The following is a 20,750-nucleotide window of genomic DNA, read 5'->3' as shown; positions in this document are numbered from 1 at the left end:
GAAATATCACAGAATAATCAGAGACGTTATAAGGCATGTGCACAGGGAGCATTTGCCATGGGCCCCCTAACTTCCAAGCGCCCCCCTGATAATGTAATCTTTCTCTTTCTCTCACTCTTGCTCTCCTTTGTCAACTATTTTAATCAGAACCTTCTACCTCTAATTCTGACTCCATTTCTCTTGTATATGATGAAAGAGGGAAGCAGCAGTTATAGTACATATGCTGAATCAAAGCTGAAGGCTTGTTCGATAAGGTAGGTTTTCAGGTGTATGCAGATTGTGATCGGTATACGGACTTGCATGATCTAGGTCTGCCACACCTCATCCTTCAGTCTTGCTGTTAATTACATTATTGACAAAAAAATAAACACACAACACAAGGTTTTTGATATAGAAGTCTACATATAATGAACCATTGTGTCCTGTGTGGTCCCTCCGTCATGACGGACTCCCAGTGGCATTACACAAACCAAGTCTGCAGCACTCTTTACATATTGCTGCCCAGAGTTGCCACTACATATGATGCAGGTTGACTTCTTGCCCCATGTTCCTTCACCTAGTGACTGTGGCAAAGGCTTTTTAAATATACATTGCTATCAAATAAAGTGAAAGGGTAGAAGATGCTTTCATTTTTTCTTACTTCCTGACCACCAGCACTTCCAGAAATGAAGTCCCAGTGGTGACCCAGGCTGTTTCCTTAGAGCATTGAAACCCTGTCCCTCATGATGCCAGGTCAAATTTCCACCAGTATATAGTGTCAACCACCAAATTAATAGGGAACAGCCTTGGTAGGCTAATCAGCTCTGCTTAGGGGCTCTCTCAATGGCACCTTCCCCTCAGGGTAGATATTGTGGAGAACATTAAAAAAGAATGCTAGCCAAGGCGTAGTGTAGGTCTGCTGCTCCTCTTTTTTCTCCGACTCTGTTAAATACATTATTGGAGAAATATAAACTCATAATACAAGGATTTAGATATGTAGAGGCATATCACTTTTTGTGACACTTCTGCGCAAACCCATCAACCATACCTACGAGGCCACACACAGCCACTTTGCGAGGCTTTGAATAGTCTCATAGATATGGAGTAAGGCAAGGCAGCACAAGTTGATACGTTGCCTTACTCTGCGCCAGGGACTGGTTCTAAGGGCGTTGCCGTGTGTGTGTCCAGGATAGGAATGCACCTTACTGCATAAATACGGTGGATTTCTGCCCTTTCCCCTTGGCGTAGGGCAGCTCAGCAAGATGGCTTGCTGCGTTCCGCTGCCCTGCCCTGTGCCAAATCCCTGTAAATTTGGCCCGTAATACCTTACAACTGGATTGCTTCTTAGTAACAGTAATATAGTAAAGCAGGGAGCTGTTAGGATTAGATTTATAACACATCCTGACCCAAGTAGGTCCCCAAGAGGCATCGACTACCTCCTCCTGTTGTCTTTAACCACTGCACAAAAAGATGACAGCTGGTGAAAATATTTCCTGAAGTCAACCTTTACAGGAAGAAGTAGAGGCAGAGCATTCCAGATGTTAAGTCTTGAGCGTGATCGCCACAAAACCACCTTTGGGATGCAGAGTTTAAGCGTATGTTTGGATCAAGTATGCCTAAAGCAGCTTAAAACACAGATATGTATGCATATAAAGGCGTGTTCTCCTCATAGAAATCTCATTTCTGTTTCTTGTAACTGCAAATGGTAACTCACATACGATATTCATTTTATATATATTTACTGTCTTTACCATTAGTATCACCCCCTCTTGCTAACATCACTAGATATATCCACAGAGGCAGTGGTTCCATCAGCCAAACTCTCCACTGGGTCAAACCATAATTTGGTCAATTTTGTCACATCCTGTTCTATTTTGCTCTGTGTTTTCTAATATGGTTTCTTATTGTTTGTTTAAAGGAGGCTGTGTATACGGCACAAAATCAGTTTACTGCAATTCATTTGTGACATAGAAAGTGTTTCTATGTTTCCCCATTCGCTAGTTGGGGACAAACTGTAAATTGATAATAATACTGAACTGAAGGCCATGAAAAGTAACAAACCCTTGTCATGTTTATTCCAGAAATGGCTCTGTGATTGTCGATGCAGAGGTTGATTTTAACTCCACGTCATCACTCCCTAGTGCACAGGCTATCATCAGTGCACTCAATACGTCCGTGGGCAATAACAGCGGTGTACTGGGAATATATCAAGTGGACAGCACAAGCATCCAGTCCAACAGTGAGTGACTTGGCTTCACTAGCCATTACTATAGAGGTTTAGAAACAATGGAAAAGAATTGTATAGGACTCAGAATGGTGTCTCATTTTGAATGGTTCATTTCTTGTTTTATTTAGTTCTAAACATTTTATAAATTTTTGAAACACAAAAGAAATAACATAGAACAAAACAAAGATAACTTGTATAGTATGGGAAAACAAGACCCCAATACTGATAACATATCACATTGATGAAGGACATCTGGATTCACTCTGGACCATAACCGAAGGATCATGGTTGGAGGGTAATGTCACACCATCTGACCAATTACAGCTTTTCCTAGACCACTTCATCTTTTCCTTGTGGGCCTTTTCTTACTCATCTATATGAGGCTTGTATTTGAGGTATGTGGAAAATAACTTTTCTGAGGGTAGGGGGGATTGGAAGCATCTTGACAAGCACATTTCAGAATACTTTTGTCCTAAAGTGTACCACATGATCAGACTATAGCAGTTCAGATGCTTTTCTTGTGATTAAACCCTTTACCAGCTTGCACTATGTATCACATCATGCAGCAAATAGTTAGTTTGGCTTCAGATCTCAGGATACAACCAACCTTACCTTGCTTTCAACAAAGCTGCATTTTTATGGTAGAGTCCGTAACATGTACCCTTTGTGCCACATTTAGAGCACGTCTGTAAAAATGATATTTTTTCAGATTTCTGAGTGAGAATCTTGGTGGAGAGAAGGGGATGCCAGAATATTGACTTTAGCTCCGTCCTGCTGGTCATTAGTCACCATCTGCCCATGCTTAATGTGACTCAAATTAAATAGAAGAACTCTGCATCCTCCCACTTCTAGAAACCCATTCCTCCCCTTGTTCTGTAAGAAGACAGAACTCCTAAAGTTGATGTAGCACACCCATATAATTAATTCTCAGTAGAAACTGTGTTCATTCCAGTAATGAATATGAACTGAATTGTCGTCTCTTGGGTTGTTTTCAGCTTTCTCTGGTAAAATGTTTCACAACTACTAAACATTACTAGTAAACACCGTTAGTAAAACCAATTAATTTCCGGTCTGAATGCAGTAATGAATTATCTCAACGTTTAGAAAAATTGGATACTTGGAAATTTTCGTTACTGTAAGAAATGAATTCATAGGAGTGTTGACAGCAAACTAATAAGGTAATATTTCCAGCAAGCATGTTTCACTCAAAGACTGACCCATGTTACTGACCAAAACACGCCTAAAGTCTTCTGCATTTTGTTTTACAAATATGAGGAGGGCCACCAATATATTGCTCATGTGGTGCAGTCAGGTCATAATAGCTGAAGAGCCCAGGTTGGGGCACGCTGATTTTGTTCCTGGTCTCTGGCTTATCCTGTGGACTAGTCCTACTTGAGTGTCTTGGAAGGTAATCAAATTTTCAGTGTCAATTAAGTATTGATATATGGTTGGTTTCTAAGTTTCAGGATTGAATGGAAAGAATTTGCAAGGTCATAGGGCGAGCAGTTTTCAAGTAAGGGGACTATAATGGATGTACGTTGAGATAGAGGAGGGAGTGCCCACAGGAACAATTGCAATCTATGGTCAATGGTGCATGAGATCGTAGGCTTTACACAGAGGAATTGTGTGCCTAAATTTCTCTATTAATCATGAGTGATTGATAAAGTGTGTTGAGAAACTAGAAGGAGCCTAATGGTGCCAATTTGTTATGACCCTGCTTCCTTGGTCAATTTCTAGAGAGTTGAAAAAGAGATAATGATGCTTATTCATCAGTATGTTAAATGGCTGTTAGATTCACACAGCCTTGAGCAACCTCACACCAGTATCAGCTAAGTAAGAGAAAGTATAAGGATGGGAGTGTTAGAGGGAGGGTCAACTTCATCCGATGGCCTTGTGACCAAAGAATGGATGAGTACTTGAGTGAAACCTATGGGTGAGTTGTCAAAAGTCTAAGTGTGCAGAAGTGGGCCAGCTGTGTTACTGTTGACAAGAGGACTTAAAAGTGTGGCTTGAGGTAATGAATTAATAGGAACGCTTTGTAAAAGGGGATAATTCATTTAATTGGTGTGTGTGTGTGTGTGTGTGTGTGCGTGCATGTGTGTGTGTGTGCAAAGTTGATCAGAAGATCTTCTTTCTCTCTCCAAGGTTCCACCCCTGCCACATCTACAACCAGCTCACCACTATCAACAACTGGAAAGACCTCAATGGTAGAAACTCAACCTGTAACACCAGTGTCATCACCAGCATCTGCAAACAATGCATCACAAACTACTACAACCAACTTATTATTTACAAACACTACATCGCCAATGAGTATGGGTAATTCATCATTTACAAACACTGCATCTCCAACAAGTACGACCAATACATCACTTACTAGCACTTCCTCTCCAGCTACTACGACCAATACATCATTTACAAACACTTCATCTCCTGCTAGTACAGCCAGTTCATTATTTACAAACACTACATCTCCAATAAGTATGGGTAATTCATCATTTACAAACACTGCATCTCCAACAAGTACGACCAATACATCACTTACTAGCAATTCATCTTCAGCTAGTACAACCAATACATCATTTACAAACACTTTATCTCCTGCTAGTACGACTAATTCATCATTTACAAACACTGCATTTCCAGCTAGTATTGCTAATTCATCATTTACAAACACTGCATCTCCAGCTAGTACAACTAATTCATCATTTACAAACACTTCATCTTCTGCTAGTACGGCTAATTCATCATTTACAAATACTGCATCTCCAGCTAGTACAACTAATTCATCATTAGCAAACACTACTTCTCAACCTGATACAAGTTCTGCTTCTGCTAACACTACCTTTCAACCTACTACGTTCAATTCATCATCAACACCTCCCTCTTCTGGACCTCAGTCTTCAATCTCAGTATCAACAGCAGGAACCAATTCCAGCACATCCAGCAATGGCACAAGTATAACAAATTCAGGATCATCTTCATCTACTGTCGCTATGACTGAGGCTCCTCCCCCCATTTTGCCTTTGGCCTTTAGAATCATAAATGAAAGCTTCAGCGACAATTTGAAGAATTCCTCTTCAGCTGAGTTCATAAGGTTGAAGGAAAAACTTGAAGAAGTGGTAAGTACTGATACAGTTTGTAATTACATAGTGGAATAAAATGTTGGATTGGGCTGTCGGCAGCATGTATCTGTTCCTCTTTGTAAAATGTTCAGTTCATAATGAAGCAGAAATTGAATTGTTGATGCAGTACCAAATGCAAAGTTCTAAAACCATCCCACTGTTCGCAGTGGTTGTCATCACCTTCGTCTTCTTTTTTACATTTTCTGTATGCCATACTTAACTTTTCATTGCTATACAACATATGCTTACATAAATATGGAATGTGAAACACCTGATCTGTAACAGGGAATTAATTCCCTAATAGATACTGGTGAAAGATTATGTTTTCGTTTTCTTGCAAAAAAACGTTCAGCCTGTTTCAGATCTAGGTGGTATTGGAAAATATTCATACGGTACCACCCAATTCACAATCCAGTTCAGAATCTGGAAAAAATGGTTGTGCCTATTGCCAGTCAATTATGAGCAGTCTAGTCAAACTGGAAATCAATTGACAGGGCTTGCTAAATCTATTGCATTCATGAAGCTTAATTCACAAATGGGTTATTGGGGGTAGACGTATGTTTACAATGAAATGTCTTAATTTTACAGAATAATTCCTGACAAGTGTGAATATTTTTACTACTGCATAAATATATGCCACAAGTGTGTAAATTTACACTGTAGTAACCTCATTCAAGGTGTGAGAAGTAGATGAAAGGCATGCTTAGCCTTTGAATTTTATGAGCACCCACAAACGTGTACATTTGTGGGGACTCATCAATTCTGATCCAAACCTTTCCCATCCTTGGTCACATATTTACTCCAGAAACTGATCAGAATGCATTACTTCAGAACTTGGAGAAGATGTAGTGAAAGGTGTGTTTTCAATTGGGAAAATGTTTTCCTTGTGGAGAAAAATAATGGAAAAAATATGTGTATTTACATAAAGGGGGTAGTTCCACAGCGTGTATTTGTACACTACTAGGGAAATGGGAACCCATAGAAATTGTCACATGATAGTCCCAATTGTACACCTGAAAACCTACACCTGACTCAGCTTTCCAGACATACTGATGAAATGCTTGTGGCTCTCAGTGTATGAGTGCATTCAAGTGGAAGTGTGAGCCACATGTACTTTTACACCTTTTTGTAAAGCAGCCATATGATGTAGAAAGCACACAATTAAATAACCAGCAACTATTGATTTTGGCACCAAATTAGCCAGCTCATTCTGGTGACTAGTCTTCAATGCTAGACACACACGGTTAAAAAAGAAGGCTAACATCCATGGTGAACAAAACGAACAATGCCTAACAAAAGCGATTTAAAAAATGGACATCAGTGTGAGAAAACACGGCTGATTGCAGAGGCCCCCTAACTTTTTGCCCCCATTTTCCACTTTTTGCTGGTGTTTTCCTGACTCTGATGGTGCCCTGGGTACTGCTAACCAGTCCCAGGGCCTGTGCTCTGTGTAAAATCAATATGCAAATTAGGCTAATTATAATTGGCTAAGTTAACCTACCTATAAGTCCCTAGTATATGGTAGGGCATGAAGGTTTAGGGACCACAGCATAGGTAGTGCACCCATAGGTGCACTGCTGATGTGCCCAGTGTCATTTTAAAGGCAGGCCTGCCTTGCTGGCTGCTTTTAAATTAAAGTTATATGAAAATTCGACTTTGGAATTAAAAGTAGTTCCAAAGTCTTAAACTACCTTATTTTTACATATAAGTCACCCCTAAGGTGTGCCCTATGTGCCCCTAGGGCTGGGTGCCATGTAACTATAAGCAGGGACCTTATAAAAATAGTTTTATAAGCCCTGGTGAGGTAAAAACAGCCAAATTCGTTTTTCCCCTCATTGTAGTAAATGGGATTCATAGGCTAGAAAGGGGAGACTTTATTTTGATTTTTAAAGTCTCCTTAAATGATGCATACCAAGAGTTTGGTATCAAATTAATTGTTGTAATAAATCCCACAACTTCCAGTTGTGGGATTTAATATAACTTGTTCAGGTAAAGAGTTTTAAACTTCACCTGAAAAGTTGCCAATTTCAGCCCTGCATTGTTTTTGCTGCTGTGCTCTGATTGGCCAGCCTTGAGCAGCTTGACCAAGCTGCCTTGATGAGGTGTGAAGTGGCCTGGCTTCACACAAAGGAATGTGCCTGTGGGAGGGAATCTCCCCTCAGCAGATGGTGAGGCAGGAAGGGGGAGGGCTGCCAAACTGGTCTTCAAAGGCAGAGAAGGACATTTGGAGCAACCAGCAACACCCCCACATCCTGCAACCCCAGACAACTAGGTGCCCCCTTGATTAGATTAGGAGAGGGCAGGAGAGGGGTGTGTTTATGATTTTTAGCCACACCAGTGGGTGGGCTCAGCCAGATGTAACCTCCAAAAATCAGATTCAGCCATGATGGATTTTTAGAGAATGTTGCCTCCTGGGATTGATTTTTGCCACACTTCCCAGGAAGTGGTCATCACAGGGGGAAGGACCCTGCACCTGATTGGAGAACCAGGACCCCCCTGCTTTTCACCCAGGAGCAAAGATAAAACTGGCAGACCTGCACCCACACCTCAGTTCCCTACCACATCCAACAAGAAAGAACAACAGAAGAAGAAGAAGGACTGCCCTGCTGGACCCCTGGCCTGCACTCAGAAGGACTGCACCAGCTGCACACTTGGGCTTCACCACAAGAAGGACTTTGCCTGGCTTCAACTGGTTCAAGGAGGGACTCCCTGTTTGCTACAGGTGAAAAATTGCTATCCAGAGTCCCCTACACCAACTCCTGAAGAAAGCGACCAGCTGACCACTGTCCAGTGGCCAAAAAGGAGTTTGCGCCAGGTGCATTCTGGGAGTTGTAGTCCACACCCCCCAAGGACCATCTCAGAACTTCTGGACCCTTGGGGTGAGCTGTGGACCCCAAAAGAACCTTAAAAGGACATCTGGGAGAAGCCCCAGAAGTTTGGAGAAGTTTGGAGAATTTTTGTAAAAAACTTCATAGAGGGACCGACCTGCCGCGGCAACTCTAGCCGGCTTGCCTCAACCGCGACCCGGCCTGATTTGCTGGTTCGTCCCAGTAAAGAAAATCTCCGAAAAAGAGACTAAGTCCGAAGGTAAAAAGTTGACCGGGACCTTCCAGCCAGCGTATCCGAGGAGGGCTCCATGGACATCGGATCAAGATCCAGGTTTACCCCGGTCGAAGGATTTTCACCTCGAAAAAACGACTAAGTCCGAAGGTAAAAATCTCCACCGAGGATTCCAGCATCGCGTATCCGGAGAAGGGCTCCAGGAGGTCGGATTGGACTGGCAGGTTCGTCCCGCTGAAGAAAAATCTTCGAAAAAGAGACTAAGTGTGAAGGTAAACTTTTAACCAAGGCCTCCCGTGGCCTGTAGCCGAGCAGGGCTCCATCGCGGTCGGCCTTAAACTTTGACTTTGCCCCGGTCGAGGTGCAACCAGATGACCCGATTGGCGCTTTTTGTTTCTAGGCGCTAAAAAAATAATAATTCTTTAGAAATTCATATCTCCGGTTCCCCTTATCCGATTTTATTCGTTTTGGTGTCATTTTAAAGATAAAAATATAATCTATTTTTATAAATTGGTTTTGGATTTTTAAACTGTTTCCTGTGTTTTATTTAATTACTGTTTTGTGATATTTGAATGCTTTACACTCTGTCTCCTAAGTTAAGCCTTGACGCTCGTTGCCAAGCTACCAAGGGTTGAGCTGGGTTTAATTTACTGAGACCTAACTGGACCTTAGTGGAGGTTAGTGGCCTATTGCTAAGTGTAGGTACCTACCTGCCCTTACCAATAACCCATTTTCCAACAATCAGCAATTTGCCAACCACAGTCAGCTCGCTCTACAGTGTCCACCTTCCTCACTACGGAAGTTGCCAGCAGGAAGGTAGTGAAGGTAGTCTGTTGAGAAATCAAACCTAGGTTGTGAGCAGTAATTCACAGACATTCAGCATGAATTAAGTGGCAAGAAAATGAATACTTATCACACATTATAGAAAGGCGAGTTGCGTGTGCTGCCTTAAAACTGCCTTGTGGCTGACATGAACCTTTGGTCAAATTCATTCAAAACATTCATTCTGGTACTTGAACTATAACCAGTTCTCCTTATGAATGTTAGACTTTGAAATGTGAAGAATATTCTTGAAATGGCAACATATATGACCATGGTTTGTTTCCTTTCCACAGCTAACACTATTATACAAAGCCAAGTTTCCCAACTGCAAGGGAGTGAGAGTGACAGGCTTTAGGTAAGAATTTCGCATTTCACAAACTTTTTTATCAGAATTTGCTGATTTTTTTATCAGAATACACAGATTTTTATGTTGAAAATGTGGTGTCCGAGAACAGGTACTAAAGCAGGAATACACATGGTTGGTATTAAGTAGGGGTTCTGGGTGCTTCAAAGAATGCGTACTTTCAAGAACACCAGATGCCTGAAAAGGAAACTCTGATATACATAGCCAGAGGAGAACATTCAGATTTTATATGGGCTTTTCAAATGCAAACTGATTAGTGGTTCTCTACAAATGAACAGGTAAGTCTTTCCAAAGGAATACGGCCAGTACAGAGGAAACCCTTCCACCCACACACACCTCTTGCAACAGGCTCGGTGAGCAAACATCATGCATACTCTACACTACTATATCAGCTTGTCTTTGAGAGCCTAATGCATGATTTCCATTACCTGAAAGGTGATCCTGGCTAACACTGGCAAGGCAACCACTTCCATTTACACAGCTGAGGAGCAATAACAATTGCGCCTAACAGCAATCATAACACGAGATTGCCAGCAAACAGGAGATTGCTGAGAGGTTCAAGGTATAAAGAAGTTGCATAATTTAAGCAATATCTGACTAATGCTGACAAAGCTTTAACCCTCCTGACAGAAGTTGGAGTGAATATTGTTATTTAATTGTATTAAATGAAAATAACTTTTTCAAACAAGAACAACTTTGGAGAAATTAAATACAGTGGAAAAAATTGCAAGTTTCAGGCTATATCCACTAGGTCCTGGCAAATTCCGAATGCAAATGGCCAAAAGGCTTTGTTTTCCAAATGGTCAGTTACCACATATCCGGCCACATTAGAGTTTAGTTTAAGCCAGACACCACCCATCCACTCTCTTTCCTTCACCATGTACTGCTGTAAGTTCTCTGCGGCCATCTCCGGATACCAATCCACCAGGAAGATGATCTGTGTATCATCAGAGTAAATATAAAAACAGGGGCCTGAGACCAAATAAAATAAGCTAGATGTTCAACATATACATTAAGTAGGCTGCAGTACAGTGAAGAAATTTGGGGATCCAAGAAGTAAGATTTTCTGTGTTGTACATACAAGCATGCAACCACACTCTTTGAACTCTAACAGAAATGACCAAACCACCCCAGGACAGTACTGGTTATGTCACTAGCCCAAAGGTGATTGTCAGACATGACAGCCTTAGGGTGGTCACCCCTAACTTTTTGTCTGCCTCCCTCCACTTTTTATGAACTGTTTTTGCTGGTTTTACGACTCTGCACACTTTACCACTGCTAACCAGTGCTAAAGTGCATATGCTCTCTCCCTTTAAACATGGTAAAATTGTATCATGCCCAATTGGATTACTTAATTTACTTATAAGTCCCTAGTAATGTGCAGTATAGGTGCCCAGGGCATGTAGATTAAATGCTACTAGTGAGCCTGCAGCCCTGATTGTGCCACTCACTTAAGTAGCTCATTAACCTTGTCTCAGGTCTGCCATTGCAAGGCCTGTGTGTGCAGTTTCACTGCCAATTCGACTTGGCATTTAAATGTACTTGCCAAGCCTAATACTTCCCTTTTTCTACATATGTCACCCCTAAGGTATGCTCTAGGTAACCCATAGGGCAGGGTGCTGTGTAGGCAAAAGGCAGGACATGTACTTAGGTAGTTTACAGGTCCTGGTAGTGCAAAACTCCTAAATTCATTTTTACACTGCTGTGAGGCCTGCTCCCTTCATATGCTAACATTGGGGCTACCCTTACATACTGCTTGAGTGGTAGCTGCTGATCTGAAGGGAGTAGGATGGTCATATTTAGTATGGCCAGAATGGTGATATATAATCCTGTTGACTGGTAAAGTTGGATTTAATATTACTACTTTAGAAATGCCACTTTTAGAAAATTAGCATTTCTCTGCACTTAAATCCTTCTGCGCCTTACAATCCACGTCTAGCTGGGTTTAGTTGACAGCTCCCTTTTGCATTCACTCAGACACACCCAAACACAGGATACTCAGCCTCACTTGCATACATCTGCATTTTGAATGGGTCGTCCTGGGCTGGGAGGGTGAAGGGCCTGACATTTACATGTCAAAGGACAGTAGCCTGTCCTCACACAAAGGACTGCCACACGCCATACTGTGACCCTTGCAGACAGGATTGAACTGAAAGGGGGCCTTGTGCACTTCTAAGCCACTCTTTGAAGTCTCCCCCACTTCAAAGGCACATTTGGGTATTTAAACAGGGACTCTGCCCCTACCAACTCAGACACTTCCTGGAGAAGACAACCTGAACCAGAACTTGCATCCTGCCAAGAAGAACTGCCTGGCTGCCCAAAGGACTCACCTGTCTGCTTTCTGTGAAGGACTGCTGCCTTGCTGTTGCCCTGCTGCCTTGCTGCTCTCTGGCTGTGGTGAAGAAGTGCTCCCCAAGGGCTTGGATAGAGCTAGCCTCCTGCTCCCTGAAGTCTCAGGACCAAAGAGACTTCATCACAGCCTGCCAGAAACTATGCAGAGCCTGCACCCCGGTGAGAAATTCACTGCACGCCCTACTAGAACTACGCAGCCCGACTTTGCATCAAGAAGATCGATGCAGCACCAGAGTAGCGACCGAAAATTCGACGCACGACCCACTGGATTGACGCACAGGCGAGCTGGAACAACACAGCCCGACTTCCAGAGAGGAATCGAAGCAGCGCCTGCTATGCGGTAGAAATGTCAATGCAACGCCCACCGAATCGATGCAGCTCCTGTGGCTTCGTCCTGCCAGCGCAGGAAATCTATGGTTCGTCCCCGGGGCATTTGAAAACCCCGCAACCCGAAGAGGATCCACTACTGAGCGCTGGAAGTCGACGCACAGTCATCCCTGCATGAAAACTAAATGGCGCATCGCCGTGTGCAGCCCAAGAAATCAACACGCCGCCCCTTTGTTTCCACGCATCTCCTCCTCTGCGATTCTTTGCAGAGATTTTGCACGCGAACCAGGTACTTTGTGCTTGAAATGAGACATTTATTGCTTTTTAAAGACTTAAGACACTTTATATCACTTTTACAGTGATAACTCAACATATAGTATTGCATTGTAATCGCTTTGACCTGCATCTTATCAGATACATATTATATATTTTTTCTAAACACTGTGTGGTGTATTTTGGGGGTGCTATACTATGTTATTGCATGATTTATTGCACAAATACTTTACACATTGCCTTCTAAGTTAAGCCTGACTGCTCAGTGCCAAGCTACCAGAGGTTGGGCACAGGATAATTTGGATTGTGCGCGACTCACCCTGACTAGAGTGAGGGTCCTTGCTTGGACAGTGGGTAACCTGACTGCCAACCAAAGACCCCATTTCTAACAGTGATCAATACAAATGTTATGACTGACAGTATCAAGTGGCTTTGGCAAATTAAATGGGATAAGCACATTAAGACTTTTGCTATATTGACTCATCCCGAGGTCGTCCTGTGAAGTAACTGGTGTCGGAACAGTGCTTCTATTTGAGGTAACATGCTTTGTTACAATTCATTAGATCAAAAGATTTCAGGCCAGGTCTGGAATTTTTTTACTCTTGAGGTTCATGAATACTGACAGGAGAAAAATAGGAGAAAATAATTTGGGCCATTCAAGTCAGCAGAGGATGACTAGTAATGGTGGTCACTGTTACTGCTTTAAATGCAATTGTTATCAATCTGGATGATAGGGAAACTTTTGAAATTCATCTGTGACTAAGCAATATTAGTTCCTCCACTGGTTGCAGGATACCTAAAGAACAGGGCACCAGAGAAAGGCTGGATTTCAGTGCCAACAGTTCAGTCTGAACTGATCTTCATATGCAGGATAGAACTGGGGTCCAGAACACCTAAGAAATGAGGTTTGGAAGCTCAATCAGTGGATTATGCCTTCTTGATGTATTTCTCTGATACTTTTTTCTAAACGAAGGGCTCCAATTGTTTACAAAGTTCTGCAATTATAACAATTAGATTTCTCACTGCAGCTGGAGTTGCCCTTAACTTAAATATGGTACAACTTTTCCTTAGCCTATTTCCTGCATTTTCAGTGTGCTCAGAGAAATTCTGATTGCGAGATTTCCTGAGTTCATCCTTATATAATTTGAAGACCAATCTATAGCCCTCCCTTGTTCTCAGCGTGATCAGCCATTTTCTTACTTGATTTTAGTCAGTGGCATAACAAAGTTCCCCACAGCTCCTGCGGTGGGGGGGGGGGTGAGGCGAGCTCCAGGTGTGCCCATCAGCACAGTGCCATGGCCTGAGAGCTTGTGAATGAGTCTGGGAGGGACGCCCTCCATGTACTTTGCAGGCCCCCACCCCATCACGTTTCGTTAAGCCAGTGATTTCAGGTAAATTGGAAGAGCAATTTGTGGAATCTAGCTCTTACTCTTAGTTTCATGTTTAAAAGTGATAGTTTGCTCTAAATCTGAAGCAAGCCAGGTTGTAAAATCTGAAAATAATCACAGAATAATCAGAGACGTGTTAAGGCATGTGCACAGTGAGCGTTTGCCATGGGCCCCCCACCTTCCAAGCGCCCCCTGATAATGTAATCTTTCTCTCACTCTCGCTCTCCTTTGTCAACTATTTTAATCAGAACCTTCTACCTCTAATTCTGATTTCATTTCTCTCGTATATGATGAAAGAGGGAAGCAGGAGTTATAGTACATATGCTGAATCAAAGTTGAAGGCTTGGTCGATGAGGTAGGTTTTCAGGTGTATGCAGATTGTGATTGGTATATGGACTTGCATGATCTAGGTCTGCCACACCTCATCCTTCAGTCATGCTGTTAATTACATTATTGACAAAAAATAAACACACAAAACAAGGTTTTTGATATAGAAGTCTACATATAATGAACCATTGAGTCCTGTGTGGCCCCTGCGTCATGACGGCCTCCTAGTGGTATTACACAAACCAGGTCAGCAGCACTCTATACATATTGCCGCCCAGAGTTGTCACTACAGATGATGTAGGTTGACTTCTTGCCCCATGCTCCTTCACTCAGTGACTGTGACAAAGGCTTTTCTACATATACACTGCTATCAAATAAAGTGAAAGGGTAGAAGGTGCTTTCATGTTTTCTCACTTCCTGACCACCAGCACTTCCTGAAATGAAGTCCCAGTCGTGATCCAGGCTGTTTCCTTAGAGCATTTAAAACCCTGTCCCTCATGATGCCGGGTCAAATTTCCACCAGCATATAGTGTCAACCACCATATTAATAGGGAACAGCCTTGGTAGGCTAATCAGCTCTCCTTAGGGGCTCTCTCAATGGCACCTTCCCCTCCGGGTAGATAGGCCAGTACTTGTGGAGAAAATTGAAATACAACGCGAGCCAAGGCGTAGTGTAGGCCTGCCGCTCCTCTTTTCTCTCCTATGCTGTTAAATACATTATTGGAGAAATATAAACTCACAAAATGGATATGTAGAGCCATATTTATAAGAGGCTCGCACTGCTGAAGCGTCACTTTTTGCGACACTTTGGCGCAAACCCCTCAACCATACCTATGAGGCCACACAAAGCCACTTTGCGAGGCTTTGAATAGTCTCATAGATATGGAGTAAGCCAAGGCAGTACAAGTTGATACGTTGCCTTACTCTGCGCCAGGGACTGGTTCTAAGGGCGTTGCCGTGTGTGTGTCCAGGATAGGAATGCACCTTACTGCAGCAATACAGTGCATTTCTGCCCTTTCCCTTTGGCGTAGGGCAGCACAGCAAGATGGCTTGCTGCGTTGCGCTGCCCTGCCCTATGCCAAATCCCTGTAAATTTGGCCCGTGATATCTTACAACTGGATTGCTTCTTAGTAACAGTAACATAGTAAAGCAGGGAGTGGTTAGGATTAGATTTATAACACATCCTGACCCAAGTAGGTCCCCAAGAGGCATCGACTACCTTCTCCTGTTGTCTTTAACCACTGCACAAAAAGATGACAGCTGGTGAAAATATTTCCTGAAGTCAACCTTTACAGGAAGAAGTAGAGGCAGAGCATTCCAGATGTTAAGTCTTGAGCGTGATCGCCACAAAACCACCTTTGGGATGCAGAGTTTAAGCGTATGTTTGGATCAAGTATGCCTAAAGCAGCTTAAAACACAGATATGTATGCATATAAAGGCGTGTTCTCCTCATAGCCATCTCAATTCTGTTTCTTTTAACTGCAAATGGTAACTCACATACGATATTCATTATTAATATATTTACTGTCTTTACCATTAGTAACACCCCCTCTTGCTAACATCACTAGATATATCCAGAGAGGCAATGGTTCCATCAGCCAAACTCTCCGCTCGGTCAAACCATAATTTGGTTAATTTGCCACATCCTGTTCTATTTGTTCTGTGATTTCTAATATGGTTTCTTTTTGTTTGTTTAAAGGAGGCTGTGTATACGGCACAAAATCAGTTTATTGCAATTCATTTGTAACATAGAAAGTGTTTCTATGTTTCCCCGTTCGCTAGTTGGGGACAAACTGTAAATTGATAATACTGAACTGAAGGTAATGAAAAGTAACAAATGCTTGTCATGTTTATTCCAGAAATGGCTCTGTGATTGTCGATGCAGAGGTTGATTTTAACTCCACGTCATCACTCCCTAGTGCACAGGCTATCATCAATGCACTCAATACGTCCGTGGGCAATAACAGCGGTGTCCTGGGAATATATCAAGTGGACAGCACAAGCATCCAGTCCAACAGTGAGTGACTTGGCTTCAATAGCCATTACTATAGAGGTTTAGAAACGATGGAAAAGAATTGTATAGGACTCAGAATGGTGTCTCATTTTGAATGGTTCATTTCTTGTTTTTTTAGTTCTAAACATTTTATTAATTTTCGAAACACAAAAAAAATAACATAGAACAAAACAAAGATAACTTGTATAGTATGGGAAAACAAGACCCCAATACTGATAACATATCACATTGATGAAGGAAATCTGGATTCACTCTGGACCATAACCGAAGGATCATGGTTGTAGGGTAATGTCACACCATCTGACCAATTACAGCTTTTCCTAGACCGCTTCATGTTTTCCTTGTGGGCCTTTTCTTACTCATCTATATGAGGCTTTTATTTGAGGTATGGGGAAAATAACGTTTCTGAGGGTAGGGGGGATTGGAAGCATCTTGACCAGCACATTTCAGAATACTTTTGTCTTAAAGTGTACCACATGATCAGACTATAGCATTTCAGATGCTTTTCTTGTGATTAAACCCTTTACCAGCTTGCACTATGTATCACATCATGCAGCAAATAGTTAGTTTGGCTTCAGATTTCAGGATACAACCAACCTTACCTTGCTTTCAGCAAAGCTGCATTTTTATGGTAGAGTCTGTAACATGTACCCTTTGTGCCACATTTAGAGCACGTCTGTAAAAATGATATTTTTTCAGATTTCTGAGTGAGAATCTTGGTGGAGAGAAGGGGATGTCAGAATATTGACTTTAGCTCCCTCCTGCTGGTCATTAGTCAACATCTGCCCATGCTTAATGTGACTCAAATTAAATAGAAGAACTCTGCATCCTCCCACTTCTAGAAACCCATTCTTCCCCTTGTTCTGTAAGAAGACAGAATTCCTAAAGTTGATGTAGCACACCCATATAATTAATTCTCAGTAGAAACTGTGTTCATTCCAGTAATAAATATGAACTGAATTGACGTCTCTCGGGTTGTTTTCAGCACTTTCTCTGGTAAAATGTTTCACAACTACTAAACATTACTAGTAAACACCGTTAGTAAAACCAATTAATTTCCGGTCTAAATGCAGTAATGAATTATCTCAACGTTTAGAAAAATTGGATACTTGGAAATGTTCGTTACTATAAGAAATGAATTCATAGGAGTGTTGACAGCAAACTAATAAGGTAATATATCCAGCTAGCATGTTTCACACAAAGACTGGCCCATGTTACTGACCAAAACCAGCCTAAAGTCTTCTGCATTTTGTTTTACAAATATGAGGAGGGCCACCAATATATTGCTCATGTGGTGCACTCAGGTCATAATAGCTGAAGAGCCCAGGTTGGGGCACGCTGATTTTGTTCCTGGTCTCTGGCTTATCCTGTGGACTAGTCCTACTTGAGTGTCTTGGAAGGTAATCAAATTTTCAGTGTCAATTACGTATTAATATATGGTTGGTTTCTAAGTTTCTGGATTGAATGGAAAGAATTTGCAAGGTCATAGGGCGAGCAGTTTTCAAGTAAGGGGACTATAATGGATGTACGTTGAGATAGAAGAGGGAGTGCCCACAGGAACAATTGCAATCTATGGTCAATGGTGCATGAGATCGTAGGCTTTTCACAGAGGAATAGTGTGCCTACATCTCTCTATTAATCATGAGTGATTGATAAAGTGTGTTGAGAAACTAGAAGGAGCCTAATGATGCCAATTTGTTAAGGCCCTGCTTCCTTGGTCAGTTTCTAGAGAGTTGAAAAAGAGATAATGGTGCTTATTCATCAGTATGTTAAATGGCTGTTAGATTCACACAGCCTTGAGCAACCTCACACCAGTATCAGCTAAGTAAGAGAAAGTATAAGGATACGTGTGTTAGAGGGAGGGTCAACTTCATCCGATGGCCTTGTGACCAAAGAATGGATGAGTACTTAGGTGAAACTTATGGGTGAGTTGTCAAACGTCTAAGTGTGCAGAAGTGGGCCAGCTGTAGTAGTGTTGACAAGAGGACTTAAAAGTGTGGCTTGAGGTAATGAATTAATAGGAACACTTTGTAAAAGGGGGGGGGGTGTGTGTGTGTGTGTGTGTGTGTGTGTGTGTGTGTGTGTAAAGTTGATCAGAAGATCTTCTTTCTTTCTCCAAGGTTCCACCCCTGCCACATCTACAACCAGCTCACCACTATCAACAACAGGAAAGACCTCAACGCTAGAAACTCAACCTGTAACACCAGTGTCATCACCAGCATCTGTAAACAATGCATCACAAACTACTACAACCAACTTATTATTTACAAACACTACATCTCCAATGAGTATGGGTAATTCATCATTTACAAACACTGCATCTCCAACAAGTACGACCAATACATCACTTACTGGCACTTCCTCTCCAGCTACTACGACCAATACATCATTTACAAACACTTCATCTCCTGCTAGTACAGCCAGTTCATTATTTGCAAACACTACATCTCCAATAAGTATGGGTAATTCATCATTTACAAACACTGCATCTCCAACAAGTACGACCAATACATCACTTACTAGCAATTCATCTTCAGCTAGTACGACCAATACATCATTTACAAACACTTTATCTCCTGCTAGTACGACTAATTCATCATTTACAAACACTGCATTTCCAGCTAGTACGGCTAATTCATCATTTACAAACACTGCATCTCCAGCTAGTACAACTAATTCATCATTTACAAACACTTCATCTTCTGCTAGTATGGCTAATTCATCATTTACAAATACTGCATCTCCAGCTAGTACAACTAATTCATCATTAGCAAACACTACTTCTCAACCTGATACAAGTTCTGCTTCTGCTAACACTACCTCTCAACCTACTACGTTCAATTCATCATCAACACCTCCCTCTTCTGGACCTCAGTCTTCAATCTCAGTATCAACAGCAGGAACCAATTCCAGCACATCCAGCAATGGCACAAGTATAACAAATCCAGGATCATCTTCATCCACTGTCACCGTGACTGAGGCTCCTCCCCCCATTTTGCCTTTGGCCTTTAGAATCATAAATGAAAGCTTCAGCGACAATTTGAAGAATTCCTCTTCAGCTGAGTTCATAAGGTTGAAGGAAAAACTTGAAGAAGTGGTAAGTACTGATACAGTTTGTAATTACATAGTGGAATAAAATGTTGGATTGGGCTGTCGGCAGTATGTATCTGTTCCTCTTTGTAAAATGTTCAGTTCATAATGGAGCAGAAATTTAATTGTTGATGCAGTACCAAATGCAAAGTTCTAAAACCATCCCACTGTTCGCAGTGGTTGTCATCAGCTTCGTCTTCTATTTTATTTTTTCTGTATGACATACTTGACTTTTCATTGCTATACCACATATGCTTACATAAATATGAAATGTGAAACACCTGATCTGTAACAAGGAGTGAATTCCCTAATAGATACTTGTGAAAGATTATTGGCCAGATGTATCAAAAGGGTTTTATCCATTCTGTGTCTATGGGAAAATGCTTTAGTACATATGGCCCCATGTTTTCATTTACTTGCAAAAAAAACTTTCAGCCTGTTTCAGAGCTCGGTGGTATCAGAAAATATTCATCCGGTACCACCCAATTCACAATCCAGTCCAGAATCTGGCAACATCTTTGTGTCCATTGGCAGTCAATTATGAGCAGTCTAGTCAAACTGGAAATCATTTGACAGGGCTTGCTAAATCTATTACATTCATGAAGCTTAATTCGCAAATGGGTTGTTAGGGGTAGACATGTTTACAATGAAATGTCTTAATTTTAGAGAAGAATTCCTGACAGGTGTGAATATTTTTACTAATGCATAAATATATGCCACAAGTGTGTGAATTTACACTGTAGTAACCTTATTCAAGGTGTGAGAAGTGGATGAAAGGCATGCTTAGCCTTTTAATTTTATGAACACCCACAAACATGTACATTTGTGGGGACTCATCAATTCTGATCCAAACCTTCCCCTTCCTTGGTCACATATTTACTCCAGAAACCGATCAGAATGCATTACTTCAGAACTTGGAGAAGATGTAGTGAAAGATGTGTTTTCAATTGGGAAAATGCTTTCCTTGTGGAGAAAAATAATGGAAAAAAATATGTGTATTTACATAAAGAGGGTAGTTCCACAGCATGTATTTGTACACTACTAGGGAAATGGGAACCCATAGAAATTGTCACATGATAGTCCCAATTGTACACCTGAAAACCTACACCTGACTCAGCTTTCCAGACATACCGCTGAAATGCTTGTGGCTCTCAGTGTATGAGTGCATTCAAGTGGAAGTGTGAACCACATGTACTTTTACACCTTTTTGTAAAGCAGCCATATGATGTAGAAAACACACAATTAAATAACCAGCAACTATTGATTTTGGCACCAAATTAGCCAGCTCATTCTGGTGACTAGTCTTCAGTGCTAGACACACACGGTTAAAAAAGAAGGCTAACATCCATGGTGAACAAAACGAACAATGCCTAACAAAAGCGATTTAAAAAATGGACATCAG

At 41.6% G+C, this 20,750-nt stretch overlaps 1 protein-coding gene across 1 annotated transcript in view; it reads left to right on the top strand.

Moving 5' to 3' along the window:
- LOC138283927 (pneumococcal serine-rich repeat protein-like) overlaps positions 1 to 20,750 on the top strand; it is a 128,644-nt gene that overhangs the window by 85,087 nt on the left and 22,807 nt on the right. Inside the window, exons 17-21 of the mRNA XM_069222158.1 lie at positions 2,061 to 2,218; positions 4,352 to 5,328; positions 9,507 to 9,568; positions 16,104 to 16,261; positions 18,379 to 19,355. Coding sequence (XP_069078259.1) covers positions 2,061 to 2,218; positions 4,352 to 5,328; positions 9,507 to 9,568; positions 16,104 to 16,261; positions 18,379 to 19,355 — 2,332 coding nt within the window. The remainder of the gene's footprint in view (positions 1 to 2,060; positions 2,219 to 4,351; positions 5,329 to 9,506; positions 9,569 to 16,103; positions 16,262 to 18,378; positions 19,356 to 20,750) is intronic.

Source organism: Pleurodeles waltl, chromosome 3_1 (assembly GCF_031143425.1).
Source record: "Pleurodeles waltl isolate 20211129_DDA chromosome 3_1, aPleWal1.hap1.20221129, whole genome shotgun sequence".
Taxonomy (NCBI): domain Eukaryota; kingdom Metazoa; phylum Chordata; class Amphibia; order Caudata; family Salamandridae; genus Pleurodeles; species Pleurodeles waltl.
The sequence above is the reverse complement of the archived record's forward strand: the minus strand, read 5'-3'. Positions and strand labels throughout refer to the sequence as shown.